This window comes from Heloderma suspectum, chromosome 6, assembly GCF_057233095.1.
Source record: "Heloderma suspectum isolate Gila_16-S chromosome 6, 16-S_ref, whole genome shotgun sequence".
In the NCBI taxonomy this organism is placed as follows: Eukaryota; Metazoa; Chordata; class Lepidosauria; order Squamata; family Helodermatidae; genus Heloderma; species Heloderma suspectum.
In genome coordinates, this window is record NC_139463.1 from 128,558,249 (window position 1) to 128,575,707 (window position 17,459).

The following is a 17,459-nucleotide window of genomic DNA, read 5'->3' on the forward strand; positions in this document are numbered from 1 at the left end:
CGGCTGCTGTGCATACGAAAATCCAGCTGGACACATGGCTGCAAGGGTTGGAGCAGCAGCCTCGGCCAGCCAGGTCTCCGTAATACATGCCAGGTCTGCACCCTCATCCAGGATCATGTCATGGATGAGGGAGGTTTTCTGGGTAACAGACCTGGCATTGCAGAGCAGCAAACGAAGGCCAGAAGATGGGGTCACGCCTCCCCCAGCCATCCTTTGGCTCTGGAGAGGCCCGGAGCAGGGGACAGATACTACACATCTCTCCCTCGTTCCCCTTAGCTGGCATGGCCTGCCCCTAGCGCTCCGCCAGCGCCTGCCACCCAGCCTCGGTATGTTCTGGCCCCCAACACTCCCCCCACTGCCTCCATCAGGTGGACACATGCCCCCTCGCTCCCGCCTATCAGGCAGGCTACCCACCCCTAAAAACACAACAAAATCCCCCCCAACAAAATAAAACAAACAAACAAAACAATTAAAATCCCCTTAAAAATGCCAGGCAGTAGTCCACAGGGAAGGCCTGGTGGCGGTGGTAGCGGCGACGGCGGCAGCGGGCCCAGCGGCTGCAAGCACGCCTCTTCCCCGGTGGTGGTGGTGGTGGCTTCTCCTGCAGGCCCTGGCTCTCCCAGGCCACCTCAGCCAGCCAGCTTATGTAGCCCCTCCAGGGAGGGGCAGATGGAGCAGCACAGCTGGCTCGGTACCTGGGGGCCTGGTCCTGCAGGGACTGGCGGTCTGCCAGGCAGAAGTCCACAAGGAAGGCCTGGTGGTGGTGGCAGCGGCGGCGGCAGCAGGCCCAGCGGCGGCAAGCACGCCTCTTCCCCGGTGGTGGTGGTGGTGGTGGTGGTGGCTTCTCCTGCAGGCCCTGGCTCTCCCAGGCCACCTCAGCCAGCCAGCTTATGTAGCCCCTCCAGGGAGGGGCAGGTGGAGCAGCACAGCTGGCTCGGTACCTGGGGGCCTGGTCCTGCAGGGACTGGCGGTCTGCCAGGCAGAAGTCCACAAGGAAGGCCTGACCCTTTCCCCATGTGCCTCCTCCCCAGCTGGTCCTCTTTGTCGGGAAGCTCAACACCATCGCTGGCATCGTGACCGTCTTCTACCTCGTGGCGTACGCCGCCGTGGACCTGGCCTGCCTGGCACTCGAGTGGGCATCTGCTCCGAACTTCCGGTGGGTGGCCCTCGGGGGCAGGCACCTCGCCGCCTCACAGGGGCTTGCTGGGAGGGCCGGCCCACTGGCGAGAGCCGGGCAGCCCCGCCTGGCCTGCCCCAGGGAGGCGCTGGCGGGAAGCCGGCGTGGATGGCCATGCAGGCACTGAGCCGCCCCTCCCCCCCAGCCCCACCTTCCAGGCCTCCTCATGGCACACGTGCCTGCTGGGCATCGCCTCCTGCCTGGTGATGATGTTCCTCATCAGCCCCGCCGGCGCCTCCGGCAGCCTGGGCCTGCTGCTGCTGCTGCTGGGCTTCATCCACCTGCGCTCCGCCGCGTCCTCCTGGGGCCACATCAGCCAGGCCCTCATCTTCCACCAGGTACTGCTCTGTGCGCGTGGGGCGGCACGTGGCAGGCCTGGGCCCAGGGGCCGCCCGGATCTGTTCCCCGGGCCCTGGGCCTTTCCCTTGGGACCGAGCGTCCGCCGGCGCCAGCGGAAGCCTTCTGAAGCCAAGTTGCATTGGTGGGGCGGAGGGGGTAGAAAGGACCCGTGAAAAGCTCACCAGTTGCTATTTGGGGGCTTCCCAGCTTTGTGCAGCTTTCCCCCTTGCTCTTGAAGGCTGAGTGACTGGCAGGAAGAGCTTCGAGCTCAAATGTGCTGGCATTTTGGGCCTCGCCCCTCTGGCTTCTCTGGAACGGGACCGGCCCTTGGGCAGAAAGCGGTTCTGCCCCCGTCCTCAGCCACATGGGCGGGAAGCGTGTGGGGCCAGGCTGCGCCACAGGGCGCCGCTCAGTCAGGGAAGGCCTGGATCCTCCCACCTTTCTGACCTGAGTGCCCCCCCTTCCCCAAGGTCCGGAAGTACTTGCTTCTCCTGGACATCCGGAAGGATCATGTCAAGTTCTGGCGGCCACAAATCCTCCTCATGGTGGCTAACCCCCGTGGTGGATCCCAGCTCATGAAGTTCGTCAACCACCTCAAGAAAGGGGGCCTCTTTGTTCTGGGCCACGTGGAGATCGGGGAGCTTGGTAAGCAACACTCCCGGGCAGGAGGAGGAGTGCAGGCACCCCGTCCCCCTGGAAGGGGAGGGGGCCCTACGCCAGCTGAGCCCACCCAGTCCAGCCCCAGCTGGCCTGCAGGCAGAATGCTGCAGACTCTGGCCAGAGACCCACCGGGAGGCTGCCTCCCACCCCCACCCCGGCCAGGATGAATGTCATGGCAAGGGGAGACCCACCTGGCCCCATCCATCGGCCAGAGAGGGAGCAGCTGCCAGGAGCGTCTTTCGCCCTTCCCTGCCAGAAAGAACACAAACAAAGGACTGGTGCCCGAGTTTTGCCGTTTTCCTCCTCCCTCCCATTCCCTTTCCTTTTTGTGTTGTATCTTTGAAATTGTAAGTCTGAGGGCAGGGACTGTCTCTCTATTCATCTTTGTAAGCTGCCCTGGAAGCCATTTTTTGGCTGAAGAGCGGGGTGAAAATGCTGTAAATAAATAAATCAACAAGGTGCAGCATACCAGGGAGGGGAGCTGCAGGGCAGACGACACGAGCAAGTGAGCAAAGCCACAGGCGGCAGGGGAAGGCTGATGCCTCCCAGGCTCCGGCCTGCCCTAGGAGACCTTTCCCTGTCACACTGGCCCCAAGAGGGGCCCATCAGCCACGAAGGCCTTCCCCATGCTGGAACCTGGTGGGCCCAGGAGTTGTGGCGCCTGACATGCCCTTCCCCTACCCTGAAGAGCAGTGAGGTGTGCTAGCATACAGCTCCCAGCATCCTCCAGCCAGACCCAGAGGTTAGTGTCTAAAAGACCAGTATGGCAGTCTGGAAGCTCATTGACTAATCCCAGGTTGGTGAAGGGTCATTTTAAGCACTGGGGAATGGCCGTCTGCACATGCTTAGAGGCACCCCCATCTTCCATACGTTCCAGACCTGACTTTTGGTATTGAAAATCAGTTCCAGAACTGCAGCAGCTCTTGCTCAATGTAGCTGCCCCGCGCCCCCATGCAAGGGCCCTGGTGCCTCCATTGTGGTGTCTGTGACTAGCTAGGCACTGTTCCCTCATAGAACCATAGAATAGTAGGGTTGGAAGGGGCCTACAAGGCCATCGAGTCCAACCCCTCTCAGTGCAGGAATCCAAGTCAGAGCATCCCTGGCAGATGGCTGTCCAGCCTCGTCTTGAACGCCTCCAGTGTGGGAGAGCCCACCGCCTCCCTAGGTAACTGGTTCCATTGTCGTATTGCTCTAACAATCAGGAAGTTCCTCCTGATGTTCAGCCGGAATCTGGCTTCCTGTCACTTGAGCCCATGATTCCGTGTCCTGCACTCTGGGATGATCAAGAAGAGATCCTGGCCTTCTTCTCTGTGATAACCTTTCAAGTCCTTGAAGAGCGCTATCCTATCTCCCCTCAGTCTTCTCTTCTCAAGGCTAAGCATGCCCAGTTCCTTCAGTCTCTCCTCACAGGGCTTCGTTTCTAGTCCCCTGATCACCTTTGTTGCCCTCCTCTGAACCCTTTCCAGTTTGCCTGCATCCTTCTTAAAGTGTGGTACCCAGAACTGGACACAGTACTCCAGATGAGGCCTAACCAGTGCTGAGTAGAGGGGAACTAGTACTTCCCGGGATTTGGAAGCTATGCTTCTATGAATACACCCCAAAAGAGCATTTGCCTTATTTACAGCCACATCACATTGCTCATATTCAGCCTGTGATCTACCACAATTCCAAGATCCTTCTTGCTTGTACTGTTGTTGAGCCACGTTTCCCCCATCTTGTAACTGTGCATTTGGTTTCTTTTTCCTAGGTGCAGAACTTGGCATTAATCCCTATTAAATGTCATTCTGTTGTTTTCTGCCCAGCGCTCCAGTCTATCAAGATGACGTTGAATTTTGTTTCTGTCTTCCAAAGTATTAGCTATCCCACCCAATTTTGTGTCATCTGCACATTTGATCAGCGTTCCCTGCTCCTCCTCCTCCAAGTCATTAATACAAATGTTGAAGAGCACTGGGCCCAGGACTGAGCCCTGCGGTACCCCACTCGTTACCTCTCCCCAGTTTGAGAAGGTCCCATTGATAAGCACTCTTTGAGTCCAATTCTGTAGCCAACTGTGGATCCACCAGATCATTGTTTCATCTAGCCCACTTTGAGCTAGTTTGCTCATCAGGATCTCCTGGGGCACTTTGTCGAAAGCTTTGCTGTAGTCGAGGTATATGATGTCTACAGCATTCCCATGGTCTACAAGGGAGGTTACTTGATCAAAAAATGAGATCAGATTTGTCTGGCAGGATTTGTTCTTGACAAATCCGTGTTTGCTTCGAGGAATCACTGCATTGTTTTCAAGGTGCTTCCAGATGGATTGCTTCAGAATCCACTCCAGAATTTCCCCAGGGATTGATGTCAGACTGACTGGTCTGTAGTTCCCAGGTTCCTCCTTTTTACCCTTTTTGAAGATAGGGACAACATTAGCCCTCCTCCAGTCATCTGGCACTTCACCTGTCCTCGATGATTTCTCAAAGAGAATAGACAGTGGTTCTGAGAGCTCCTCTGCCAGTTCCTTTATTACACTAGGATGCAGTTCATCTGGCCCTGGAGATTTGAATTCATTCAAAGTAATGAGGTGTTCCCGATCTCAAGCTACAATCCTGCCCCTTCAGCCTGTACTTTGCCATAGACCCTCTTTTGGGAGAAGACTGAGCAAAAGTAGGAATTGAGCACCTCTCCCTTTTCTTTGTCCCGTTATCATTTTGCCATCCTTATTTAATAGCTGAACCACCATTTCTTTCCTCTGTCTTTTACTATGCATGTAGCTGAAGAAAGCCTTTTCGTTGCTTTTAGCATCCTGCACTAACCTCAGCTTGTTCTTGGCTTTAGCCTTCCTGCCGCCATCCCTGTAATTCTGTGCTACCTGCCTGTACTCTTCCTTTGTTACTTGGCCTTCTTTCCACTTCCTATATGTGTCCTTTTTTGTTTTCAGGTCATCTCTAAGCTTTTTGTGAAGCCACATTGGCTTCTTCTGTTGTCTTCCACCTTCTTGTTGGAATGGTTTGTAATTGTGCCTTGAGAATTTCCTTTTTTAAAAGCTCCCACCCATCTTGGACTCCTTTTCTCATTAGAGTCGCTTGCCATGGGACCTTACTGATCGTTGTTCTGGGTTTATTAAAACTGGCTTTCCGAAAATCCAGGGTACGTGTTTGGCTGCACTCGGCTTTTGCTTCCTTTAGAACCAAGAACTCAAGTACAACATGGTTGCTTTCCCCCAGAGTTCCTGTAACTGCTACTTGATCCACTGAGTCATCTCTGTTGGTTAGGATCAAGTCAAGGATAGCCAATCCTCTAGTTCCTTCCTCTACTTCCTGTAGGAGAAAGTTATCCGCCACACAAGTCAGGAATTTCCTGGAGGGGCCATGTTTTGCAGAATTTTGTCTCCCAACAAATATTGGGGAAATTGAAGTCCCCCATTACTACTACATCCTGCTTCCTTGACACATTGGCAATTTGCTTTTCAAAGGTTTCATCCTCGTCTTCTCCTTGGTTGGGTGGCCGGTAGTAGACTCCGACCACCAGGTTCCTTTTATTCTTTGCTCCATTTATTTTGATCCAGGTGCTCTCGATGGGGCTACCAAGCTCCTCCTCCTGTATTTCTGTGCAGAGATATGTATTTTTCACATACAGTGCAACCCCACCTCCCTTTCTGTTCCTCCTGTTCTTTTTGAACAAGTTATATCCTTCAAGTGCTGTATTCCAGTCATGAGAGTCATCCCACCAAGTCTCAGATACACCTATCAAGTCATAATTTCCCTCCTGTATTAAGAGTTCAGGTTCGTTCTGTTTGTTTCCCATACTCTGGACATTAGCATATAGACATCGAAGTGAGTCCCGCCCACCCCAAAATCGGAGTTGCATGTGCCTCGACAATGTTCTGCCCGTCCGTTTTCTCTTCCTGCTGCAGACACCATGCCCTCTGACCCCATCCAAGCCCACTACAACTTCTGGCTGAGCCTGGTGGATAAGCTGAACATCAAGGCCTTCGTGGACCTGACACTGTCTCCTTCAGTCCGCCAAGGGACTCAGCACCTGCTCCGGATCACTGGCTTAGGTGAGGAGGGGGCAGGGAGGATCCCAGAACAACACGTACCTTGGCAGGGACAGAGGGAGTGCCTCCTGCTGAGCCAGGCCCTGGGCCCATGCAGCGGCTCTCCCTCTGGGGTTTCAGGCGGGAGGCTTCCCTGGTCCTACCTGGAGATGCTGCTGGGGATTGAACTGGGGGCCTTTTGCATGCCAAGCCGGGGCTCTCCCACGGTGCCATGGCCCCTCTCCACATGGAAGTGACTGCATTTCTATGCAACCATATAGAAACTAGCCATAAAGCAGATAAGGGGCCCAGTGGCCCTCCCCGAAGAGCCACACGAGAGCGGAGCCACCTACCAGTGGCCCTCCCCCCACCACCCCCACCAGCCCACCTACAGATCAGGCTGTAGAGGAGCCCCAGGCAGAGAGCAGAAAGGTGCCTGCCCAGCAATTGGCTCCACATGACTCAAGCAAGTGAGCCAAGCCAGACTTTGCAGGGGAAGGCAAAAGCTCTCCCCAGCTCTGTTGCTAACCAGCCATAAGCAAAAGCAGGCCTCCCAAAGGGAAGGCACGTTGGGCACTCGCCCATGGCCCCCAACCTCCTGTTGCTACTGATGGCAATTCCCGATGCCCCCCGAAGGAGGGGAGAGGGGAACACCGTAGCTCTATGGGGGGGCGGGAGTGCAACCAGAGGGCCCACAGTAGATCTTGCAAGGATGCTCTGCTTTTGAACCCAGTGAGGTTCTTTTGCTCCCACCGACTGGGCTTCAGTGTTGCTTGCCTGTCTGACTTTGCCTGCACAGGAGGGATGAAGCCCAACACGTTGGTCCTTGGTTTCTATGACTGCTGCGTCCCCGAGGATTACTTCCTGCAGGACCCAGCCTTCAGCCAGGCTCGGGAGAACGACGAGTTTGGGGTGGACCTGACGGCCCTCCAGGCCCACTTCCCGCCCGTGAGGGAGGCGGAGAGCCAGCGGGCCCTGAGTCCTGCCGAGTACGTGGCCATCATCTCTGACGCAGTGAAGATGCACAAGAACATCTGCCTGGCCCGCTACTTCCACCTGCTGGAGAAGGACCTGCCGCCACCCGCCTCCGCCAAGCGCCGCTTTGAAGGCTGCTACATCGACGTCTGGCCGCTCAACCTCCTGCGCCCCAACACGCCCACCTACGTGGACATCTGCAGCCTCTTCCTCCTCCAGATGGCCTGCATCCTCACCATGGTCAGCTCCTGGAAGGCGGCCCGCCTGCGCATCTTCCTCTGCGTGGAGTCCGGGGACGTGGGCTGGGTCAGCAAGGAGGAGAAGCTGCGGGAGCTGCTGACCAAGCTGCGGATCAAGGCCACCATCAAGATCGTCACCTGGGACCACGTGGTTGCCCTCCACGGCTCACAGCACCCAGACGCTCTGCAGCCGCCTGCTTCGGAAGCCCCAGGCCTTCCTCACAACCCTGAGAAACTGTCGGGGGAGACCTTCCTGAACGCGGCCACCTTCCGGGTGACCGATGAGTACTTGGCCTCCATCAATAGCCTGCTGCAGCAGCAAGGGGGCCGGACGGCCGTGCGGTTCCTCTACCTCCCCCGGCCCCCCGCAGACACCTCCCAGTACGAGCGCTACCTGGAGCAGCTGGAAGCCCTGACCTCGGGCCTGGGGCCCACCTTGCTCATCCACGGGCTGACGCCTGTCACCTGTACGGAGCTCTGAGGGGCCAAGGCGGGGATGGAAAGCCTGGGATGCGGCGGTTGAAGAAAGAGAGGAGGAAACAAGCGGTGCCTCGTCTCTTGAGGGGCAAAGGGTTTGGCGCGAGAAGCGTGCCGTCGGCATTGCAGAGGTGCCTTTGGGAAAGGGTGGGGCGGGAGGGTGAATGAATGGGGGTCAAGCAAGCTGCTTGTTGGGTGAAGGAAGGGTGGGGGCATTTCCCGGGCCCCGTCAGTCTTCTCTACATTTTCGTGGCCACATGCTGTGGTAGAAGCTTTGGACCGTCGGACTTCATTGGACGAGGCCTGTTTCTCAAGTTTTTGGGGTGCTTCTGTCCCACTTCCGCTGCGACCTGCTGCATCAGGATCTGTCTGCAACACATCAGCCTGTGGCTCACACGGCCGGTGCCCCTTTGCCCTGGGATTCTGGGGGCCACAAATGTTTTGCCCCACCTCCTCAGGGAAAGACGGGTACTGCCCTCCCAGCTAGAGGCAGCAGGGTGGACTTTTGCTACGCAGCTGCCTATCACAGGGCTCCCCGATGGCCCCCTTAAATTTGTAGGAGGGCAGTTTGTGTATAAAGTTGAAGTGTCTCTTCCCTGCCCCCTCCCCGGGCTAATTCATGCTGCCTTGGTTCTAAGGCCCCAACGTAGACGCTGTGTTAGACCTTCCCAGCTCCAGGAGAACAGCTTCTGCATGCGGGCAGTGTGTGCTGTTCACTTAAGGTCGCTGTCCTCAACCTGCTGCCCTCTGGGCTGGCTGGGAATGATAGTTGTAGTCCAAGCCAACACATCTGGAGGACACCAGGCTGGGGAAGGAAGGACACTGGGTGAACTCACACAAGCTCCCTCTGGGCATCAGCTGCCATTGCTCTTCATGACTCGGTTTCCCTCCCAGATGGACTTCTTTTCCATGGCAAACCTTTTCCGACCAGAGGCCCGGAATTTCCCCAAAGTCCGCCACACTGATTGTTTACTCCCCTCTCCCCACGCTCCCCATTTCAGAGTCATTCCTTAGGATTGTGTGTGTGGTGGAGCAGAAGAGACGCCTTCATGAAGTAGTTGCCTGCTCCCTCGGGGTGTCTCCTGCACATGGCCCTAGCCCAGCTAGCCCTGACTTACAAGCGGTTATGCGAGGGGGTGCCCCCGCACTGGCAGAGGGCTGCTCCCCACATACTTCCTTAGGCCCCCAAGAAGGTGCTTACGCGAATCATCACCTGGCCGGCCCCCACGCTTAGGTTTTGTGCCGCTAAATGTGCCTCTGCGGGTGGAGAGCCACCGGAAGAGCGGGGGGGCGCGGAGCTGCGGCTGCCCCTGTGGGGAGCTGGCGGTGCTCTGCGGGGGGCACCGCTGGGGGCGGGGGAGGGGCGGCGCGGGTCGTTCCACTGGATGCCCGCGGGCAATAAAGGCGCGCCTTGCCAGAGCGGACGGCGTGGCGTGCGGGGGCGGTGGCGTGCGGGGGCGGGGGCGGGGGCGGGGGCGGGCCCCGCGCAGGGCTCGGGAGGGCCTCGGCCGGGCCGCCCTCTCGCGGCCCGCGCAGGGGCTCGCGGCAGCCCAAGAGGCGGCGCCGGAGGGGCTCGGAGGCGGCGGCGGCGGCTGAGCCCGGCGCCGCGGGCAAGGCCGAGCCAGAGGGGCGCCGGCCGAGGGCGGCCGCGGTGCCCCGCGCTGGAGGGCGGGCGCGCCTCGAGGAGCGGCGCCGCGGAGGAGCGGCGGGCCGCCGGGCGCGCGCCCAAGACGGCCGCCGCAGCGCCCGAGGCGAGCGCGCGGCTGCGCTCCGCCCCGCGAGGCGCTGGCGCGGGAGAGCCGCGGGGCGCGCCTGGCCTGGCGGGCCCCTCCCGGACGGCCCGCTGGGGCGACCTGCGGCTGGGCGCGCTAGGCGCGGCGGCGGGGAGCGGCGCTGGACGCGGCTGGGCGGCGAGGCCAGAGCGGCGGGGGCCGGGCCGGGGCGGGCTCTCGGCCGGGCCGTGCGGGCGGCGGCGGGCTGGCGCCTGCTCGGCCGCGCCTCCGGGAGCCGGGCCACCGCTCCGCAAGCCCGGCCAGCCTGGGAGGCGGCCGACGGGTGGCCGCGAGGCGGCGGAGCGCGGCGAGATGCGCCGGGGCCTTCGCGTCGGCCGCGGGGCGCTGCGGTCTTCGCAGCCCGCCCCGGCTGAACACAAAGGCGAATGACGGCCTCCGCCCCTGCTGAAAAGCCCCCGGGACGCCGCAGCTCCTGTTCCGATTGCGGCCCCCGGCCCGCTTGAAGCACCCGCGCGGCGCGACACCCGCCCTTGGACGGGCTCCGCCTGCGGGGGGCGTGGCGGCGCTCCTGGCCGGCGGGCCGTGGCGCAGCCTCGCCTCCCGTGCCCCCGCAGGGCAGGGCTGGGGCTGCGGGGAAGCAGGTTCAGCCCGGCGTTAGGGGAAGCTTCCCAACGGCAAGAGCTGCTACCTCGGGAGGTGGCGATTTCGACGCAGAGGCTCCGCGGCCGTCTGTCAGGAGCGCTGTAGCTGCATCCTGCATTGCAGATCCTGCGCGGAGCCCAGGGGTGGACTAGATTATCTCCGAGGCCCCCTCCCACTCTGGTTCGTTGACCTTCAGCCTGTGATTTGTGGACATCTCTCTCTCCAAGGGCTGGATTGGTGGGTGATGCAGATTTTGAGCAGCTGCCAAGATCGGCTTGGCTGATCTTTCATCGTATGACTTGCAATTGGGGGTTAAAAACAACAACAAGGGGGGGCATTGAGGAAGGGAGCAACACTGGAGGGACCCTATCTGCGAGAGCAAGGGCAGACAACTTTGCCCTGGATGGCAAGGGGTGGAGGGAAAGGGAGCCGAGTGCAGAGGAGAAATGCCAGCCTCCTGTGTGCCTGGGCGAGGGCTTGCCAGCATCCTCTTCTAGGTGCCAAGGGGCTTTTCAGGGTGCGAGAGATGCTGGCTGACAAGCCGCTGCCTGTGTGGCCCTAATCCTTCTACAAGTGTTGTGTGTTCTGCCTGGGTGATGGGCGAGGGGATGCCCTCCTTCGCTTGGCACAACTTGACCTTGCTTTGACATCCCAGTGCACTGATGACAGACAGAGACCTTGCATCAAGTGCAGCTGTGTGCACCATCCCCACAAGGACAGAAAGGGGGTGGCGTGGAACACAGCCTGTATGTCTGCTACAAATGGCATCCAGGGCCCTTCATTCTCCAGGCCAGCCTTCCCCAACCCAGTGCCCTCCAGGTGTGGGGGACTGTAACTCCTAGCATCCCCCAGCTGCTGGAGAGCACCAGGTTGAGGAAGGCTGCTCTGTGGGCAGAGACTGGGTCACTCTATCCATTGACCATCTCTATGGTAAACTCAGGACAGTAGGAAGACACGACTCTAGCCTTTTTCTCTCTCTATGGATCTTCACTGATCTGGGGTTCTGCTTCTGTCAGGTTGCAGTCAAAGTAAATTCTTTTGATTACCAAGATGAAACAAAGCCTCTTGTGCAGGAGGACAGTTTATTGATAGAAAATAGGTGCAGAATATAAATGCAAAGAACGCTCACGCCTCTCCTCAGCCAATGAAGCTGTCACCGCTGATACGTCTATCTGAGACCCCACGACAGACTAGAGGTCATTCCTTGGACCAGCAAAAGTTCTCCAAGGTGGTAGCACGCTTTCCCCCTTAGAGCAAGACCAAAGCTCAAAGCCTGAGGATTGGATCTTAGAAGCTGCTCTGCTAGATGTCTCCCTCCAACTCCCGAGCTGACAGGCGGTGCCTCTCCCCCTTCTCAGAAGCTGATCGGCCAGCATGCACACGCACACGCACCAAGGTGCTCGAAGCATCATAGGCTGGGAAATCAGTCACCCTTTCCCTGAGAAGAGGGCCCCAACATGGGAGGGGCAGTTTCTCTGCTTGTCTGTGAGAATCAAGGTACGCCACCCTTGCCTCTTTCACTTCATGAGATAATCGGGCAAATATAGATTTGTTGACATACGGAGCTGTACTCACTTGGAAGTACACTTTCACACCCAATTAAAGGGGTGTGAAAGGCCTGCTTTCACACCCCATAAAGCTGCTGGCTAAACCAAACTACACAGGTTTCTAGGTGGCTACCCACCAGCAGATAGGAATGCTGTGAAGTCCACCTTTTTGCTCACCAACAAGCTCACTGCAGTCTCTCTTGTTCGCATGGATCCTTCCAGAACATTCTCCACACACACACACACACATCAAGATGAGGAGAGTGACCGGCACCAAAGGACCAGCATGGGTGTAAAGAACCAGAGTGCCTCCATGTTACTTTTCTGGTTGGGGGAATGTATTGTTTTATGGCATAGAACAGGAGATTGCTGGTCAGCAAGAGGCCTGGGAAGGGAGGATGCTGGCACCAAGACTTTGTGACACCTGGTAGAAAGGCTAAGCCTGGTTCAACTCACAGATTCAGCCTTGACCGGGGGGGGGGGGGGATATCTGTAGCCTCAAGGTCGTAAACTACTCAGGCCCAGAAGGGAGTACTGAACGGCTGCAGTGGGCAAGGTGGGAATCCTGCCACCCCTTCTTAGATTCCCTTCGGGAAGGGGGTGGTGAGGGAAGAGTGGCCAAGCCCGGCCTGGATATGGTATAAAGCTGGGAAGGGCTGTTAGCCCAATGTCCTTTGTTCTCCATCTGGTCTGGAGGAGGAGGGGTGGCTTATGACCGAAGAACCCTTACAGCCAGTACGTTGCATAGGCCAGTTAGGGTTCCCAACTGTATGATTTTTAGAATTCTTCCAGCTTTCCTCATATTGTACTCTCTCCCCATCCTCTTTCCCTAACTTGTAAATAAACTATCTACCTCAAATATTTCTGCTGTTCTTTCCCACTGGGGTCAGTGCCGAATCCAGTGAAACCTGAATCTGTGTTACCAAGGTGTTTGTCTGGTCTGAGCTCAAGTTGCCGGTTCGATTCCTGCTTCTTGAGCCCAGGAGGCCATACATCTGGGAGGGTTCTCCAAGTCCCAGGTGGAGGGCTGCAGAGGTGGGGGCAGCATGTTAAGACGTGGCTGGCAAGAGGTTGCTCTCAGCCTTCCTTCCCAGTGGGCAAACGGCAGAATCCCAGTAATGGCCATACATCCCTATATGCACATGCTGCCATGTGTTCTCCATGCTGGGAATGGTTTGGACACAGTAGGATGCTGGTGGCTTTCAGAAAAGAGCAGAATTACAGTTGTGTCAGTCAGCTGTGAGTCGGCGCGCCTGGATTTTATGGGGAATTCTGGAATAGGATCAGCCAGAGTCCAATGGGGGAAGCACAGCCTTTCCCTCACACCTCCCTCCTTCCTTTGTCCACAGGCCTGCCCTCGGCTGCCCTCCAGAGGATGTCGCTGCTCTCCAGCGTCCACCTGGGCCTGCCCTTCCCAGCTCCTCTTCAGCGTGTGGCACTTGTCTCCGGCTCGTACTGCTATTACCACTATGGCTGCGACGGTGTGGATGACCGGGGTTGGGGCTGTGGCTACCGTACCCTGCAGATGATGTGCTCATGGCTGGTGGCAGCTGGCACAGGAGAGGCCGTTTCCCGCCCTGTCCCTTCCCTGAAGGAGATCCAGAACTCCCTGGTGGAGATGGGGGACAAACCCCCTTCGTTTGCTGGCTCTCAAGACTGGATCGGCACGGTGGAAGCAGCCCTGTGCCTGGACCATTTCTATGCAGTCCCAGGCAGGCTGGTCCACGTTTCCTGTGGCCAAAACCTGGAGAAGGAGCTGGAGACGTTGTATGCCCATTTTCTGGGAGGTGGGTCCCCTGTTATGATGGGAGGAGACCGGGACAACTCTTCCAAGGGGGTGCTGGGCGTCTGCTCTGGTCCAAAAGGACATCACCTTCTGGTTCTCGATCCGCACTGTTATGGTGGAGCAAGCTGTCTTGCAAAGGATGAATTGCAAGCTAATGGGTGGGTCTCTTGGAGAGAGCTCGGGTCCTTCGAAAGGGGCTCCTTCTACAACCTCTGCTTGCCTCAGTTCAAGACAACAGGATGACCTCTGGGAAAGGGATTTTTTACAGGAGCATTCTAAAGCGGAAAGCTGCAGAGCTGTGTGTTCACGTATCGGGAAGGCAACAGGACAACCATGGCTTGTTTGGGAGCTGTAGGAGGGACCCCATCGCAGTAGGTAGAGAACCGGCTTTGTACGCGGAAGGCCAAGGTTCAATCCCTGGCATAGCTTCAGTTTAAAAGGACTGGGTACAGGTCATAGGACAAGCCCTTCTCTGCCTGAGACCCTGGCCAGTGGAAAACCCTGGGCCAGAGATCGAGCTGCTCTAAGGCGGCTTCTGACATTCTCTAACTTGTGAAAAGATTGGTGAAAGGGTAATAAAAATCATGTTAAAGAAGCTGGTGTGTGTTTCTTGTGTGGTCCCACGCAAGTGGTCCAAAGGGTGGAGGGGCGGCTTTGTTTCCAGGAAGCATCTCTACAGAGATCGCACAAAGATGCATTCTTCACGAGGGGGCTGTTTCCACCCCCCGTTCCGCTGCAGCAGCCCTGCAGTGAAGGTATCCATGGAGCCGGGATACAGGCCAGGTTTTGGCACGGAAACGGCCTTGGTCACCCTGTATGATGACCCATGTCGGGAGAGAGACAGGGAGTGTGACCTTGTTGATTCTCCTTGATCTCTCGGCAGCTTTCGATACCATCAACCATAGTATCGTTCTGGGACAAATGTCTGAGCAGGGAGTGGGAGGCACTGTATTGCAGTGGTTTCGCTCCTACTTGGTCAGCTCCAGAAGGTGGTGCTTGGGGAATATTGCTTGGCCCTATGGATTCTCCGAGAGGCCGCGGTGGCTTAGTGGTTAAGACGCTGAACTGCAGACTGGAAGGTCGGCAGGACAGCAGTTCGAGACCCGAGTGCTGCGTGACGGAGTGAGCTCCCGTCTTCAGTCCCAGCTCCTGCCAACCTAGCAGTTCAAAAGCAAGATACTGCAAGTAGATAAATAGGTACCACCTCGGCGGGAAAGGTAACAGTGTTCCGTGCACCTCGGTGTTCAGTCATGCCGGCCACATGACCACGGAAGCGTCTTCGGACAGCGCTGGCTCTTCGGCTTAGAAATGGGGATGAGCACCGCACCCTACAGTCGGACACGACTGGTTGGGGACACCTTTACCTTTTTATGGATTCTCCAGTATGGGATTCTACAGGGGTCAGTTTTGTCCCCCCATGGTATTTAACATCTACATGAAACCATTGAGTGTGGTCATCCGAAGTTCTGCAGTGCATTGTCATCAGTATGCTGACAACACGCAGCTCTATTTCTCCTATTCATCTTCTTCAGATGAGGCTGTGGATGTGCTAAAACAGTGCCTGGCTGCAACAATGGACTGGATGAGGGCTAATAAACTGAAACTCAATCCGGACAAGATTGAGATGCTGTTGGTGGGTGGTTCTTCTGACCAGAGGGAGGGTGCTCAACCTGTTCTGGATGGGGTTGTGCTCCCCCTGAAGGAGCAGGTTTGGAGTTTGGGGGTTCTCCTTGAGCCAGCTTTCTCACTTGAGGCTCAGGTGGCCTCAGTGGCACAAAGTGCCTTCTACCAACTTTGGTTGGTGGCCCAGCTATGCCCCTATCTGGACAGGGATAACCTGGCTTCAGTTGTTTATGCTCTGGTAATCTCCAAGTTAGATTCCTGCAATGCACTCTGTGTGGGGCTGCCTTTGAAGACCGTTCAGAAGCTGTAGCTCGTGCAAAATGCAGAAGCCAGCTTGATAACGGGGACCAGAAGGTCCAAACATATAAGACTGACGATGGGCTGCTTGCACTGGCTGCCTGTATATTTCCAAGCCTGATTCAAGGTGCTGGTTTTAACCTATAAATCCTTACACGGCTTGGAACTGTAGCAGCCATATCGGGGGTCAGACTAAGTAGCCCCATGCAGTCTCATGCTTCATGTTCTTGCTGAGCTCTTTCTCCCTTGAATATATTGTTGTAAGCTGACGAGACACAGGAATTCCTTATCTTGTCAAAGGTCATACAATTGTATATCTTGTTCTCTGCTGTTCTCTTCTGTTCTCTCCTTATCATGGCTACCCTATAACCCAGTTCTTGTATTATAAACAATGGTGCTGGGAAAAGAAATGTTGAGGACTGCAACCCCACGCGGGAGGGGGAGGAGGAGCCGTTTCATATGTGTCACAATGTCTATAAAAACAATGTGCTGATGTATTTCGGGGCTTCTGGCTCTTTGGAAATGATTCCAGCCTTAAGCCCGCGTGTTAAATAAAGAATCTCTTTTTCCTTCACTCCGTGGTCTCTCTGACTCTGGGTTCTGCAACAGAACCACAATATCTGATGGAATGCCTCTCCCAACATAAACCTACCTGTACGCTATGCTCAACATCTAAGGCCCTCCCCCAGCTGCTTACTCTGAGGGAAGCTCAGAAGACGGTGACAAGGGAGAGGGCCTTCTTGGTGATGGCCCCCAAATTATGGAATGATCTACCCGACGAGGCCCACCTGGCGCCAACATTGTTACCTTTTCGGCGCCAGGTTAAGACAGAGGCAGTGATGGTTATGGGCCTGTGTTTTTAACCTCCAGTGAATAGCACAGGCTATTCCAGTAAATCAGGAAGCTAGAAACATAAAGAGAATAGAGACACTGGAAGGATGAGACTCTCCAGTGGTGGTGACCTGAAAGGTCTGCACGTTTGTTTTCTTGCCTGAGATCAACATGGCCTACACGTGCAAGTTGATTACACTGTTGGAAGAAAAAGTAAGAGGACTGGAGCAGTGAGTGTCGACCTTCCAGGGAATAAGAGAAGACAAAGAGTTCTTGGACAGAACAGTGGAACTGCAGCAGCAAAGTGAAGAACAGAAGCTGGAAGAGCAACAGCAAGCTGAGGCACAAGAGGAAAATGCTGAGGCAAGGAAAAATGAAGTAGAGGACACTCCTTGGGAAAGGGTGACAGTTAGGAGCAGAAGAACTAGAAGCCACTCTGCACCAGTGGAAGCAGTGGAGCTGTGGAACTGATTCCAGGTACTTGCGGATGAGACTGGAGGGCAGCCTGCAGAGGAAGACTTACAGGGGACCCCGCAGGAAAGCGAGCAAGAGGCTGAAGGTCAGCCAAGCTGAGGCAATGAAACCAAGGCCTACAACAAGAAGAAGAGAAGAATAGTGCTAGTGAGAGGCTCCTTGCTGTGTGGGATCGAAACCCAAGTAAGTCGCGAAGACCCATGGCCTCGCCAGGTATGCCGTCTCTCAGGAGGACGGATTAGAGATGTGACTGAAGGGTTGCCTGCACTCATAAAGCCCACTGACAGGTATCCCTTTCTTCTCATCCATGTGGGAACAAATGATACTGCCAAGCGGAGCTATGAAGAAATCACGTCAGACCTTGGAGCTTTGGGAAGGAAACTCAAGCACTTTGGGGCCCAGATAGTTTTCTCATCCATCCTTCCAGTAGGTAGAAGAGGGATAGAAAGGGAAAGGAAAATACTCCGGGTGAATGACTGGCTACGAAGGTGGTGCCAACATGAAGAGATCTGGATTCTGGGACCACAGGGTATCCTTCCTGGAAGATGGACTGTTGACAAGGGACGGGTTGCACCTCACAAGGGCTGGGAAGAATGTGTTGGCCACAGCATGAAGAACTTCATCAGGAGGGCTTTAAACTGAAT

At 56.5% G+C, this 17,459-nt stretch overlaps 2 protein-coding genes across 4 annotated transcripts in view; both read left to right on the top strand.

The window, feature by feature from the left end:
• Positions 1-8,496, top strand: part of SLC12A9 (solute carrier family 12 member 9) — a 19,639-nt gene extending 11,143 nt beyond the window's left edge. The window contains exons 10-14 of the mRNA XM_084806865.1: positions 1,032-1,156; positions 1,323-1,515; positions 1,987-2,161; positions 6,069-6,215; positions 6,991-8,496. Of these exons, the coding sequence (XP_084662991.1) occupies positions 1,032-1,156; positions 1,323-1,515; positions 1,987-2,161; positions 6,069-6,215; positions 6,991-7,886 (1,536 nt within the window). The 3' untranslated portion in view covers positions 7,887-8,496. The remainder of the gene's footprint in view (positions 1-1,031; positions 1,157-1,322; positions 1,516-1,986; positions 2,162-6,068; positions 6,216-6,990) is intronic.
• A 1,341-nt stretch (positions 8,497-9,837) lies between these two features.
• Positions 9,838-14,179, top strand: UFSP1 (UFM1 specific peptidase 1). 3 transcript variants are annotated; one of them, XM_084806892.1, is made up of 2 exons: positions 9,838-10,437; positions 13,154-14,179. In XM_084806892.1, exon 2 carries the CDS (start codon positions 13,180-13,182, stop codon positions 13,831-13,833), a length of 654 nt encoding a protein of 217 aa, XP_084663018.1. In that variant the 5' UTR covers positions 9,838-10,437; positions 13,154-13,179; the 3' UTR covers positions 13,834-14,179. The 3 variants fall into 3 exon arrangements, with proteins under 3 accessions (XP_084663018.1, XP_084663017.1, XP_084663016.1); XM_084806891.1 differs by having other exon boundaries at positions 9,893-10,494; XM_084806890.1 differs by lacking the exon at positions 9,838-10,437 and adding an exon at positions 10,781-11,754.
• Positions 14,180-17,459: the final 3,280 nt, after the last annotated feature.

What these genes read in the sequence shown, in the direction of transcription:
- UFSP1 (XM_084806890.1), top strand. Translation starts at nt 11,715, where the DNA reads ATGGGAGGGGCAGTTTCTCTGCTTGTCTGTGAGAATCAAG. An exon ending in GCTTGTCTGTGAGAATCAAG is followed by an intron (nt 11,755 to 13,153) that starts GTACGCCACCCT and finishes CTTTGTCCACAG; the next exon opens with GCCTGCCCTCGGCTGCCCTC.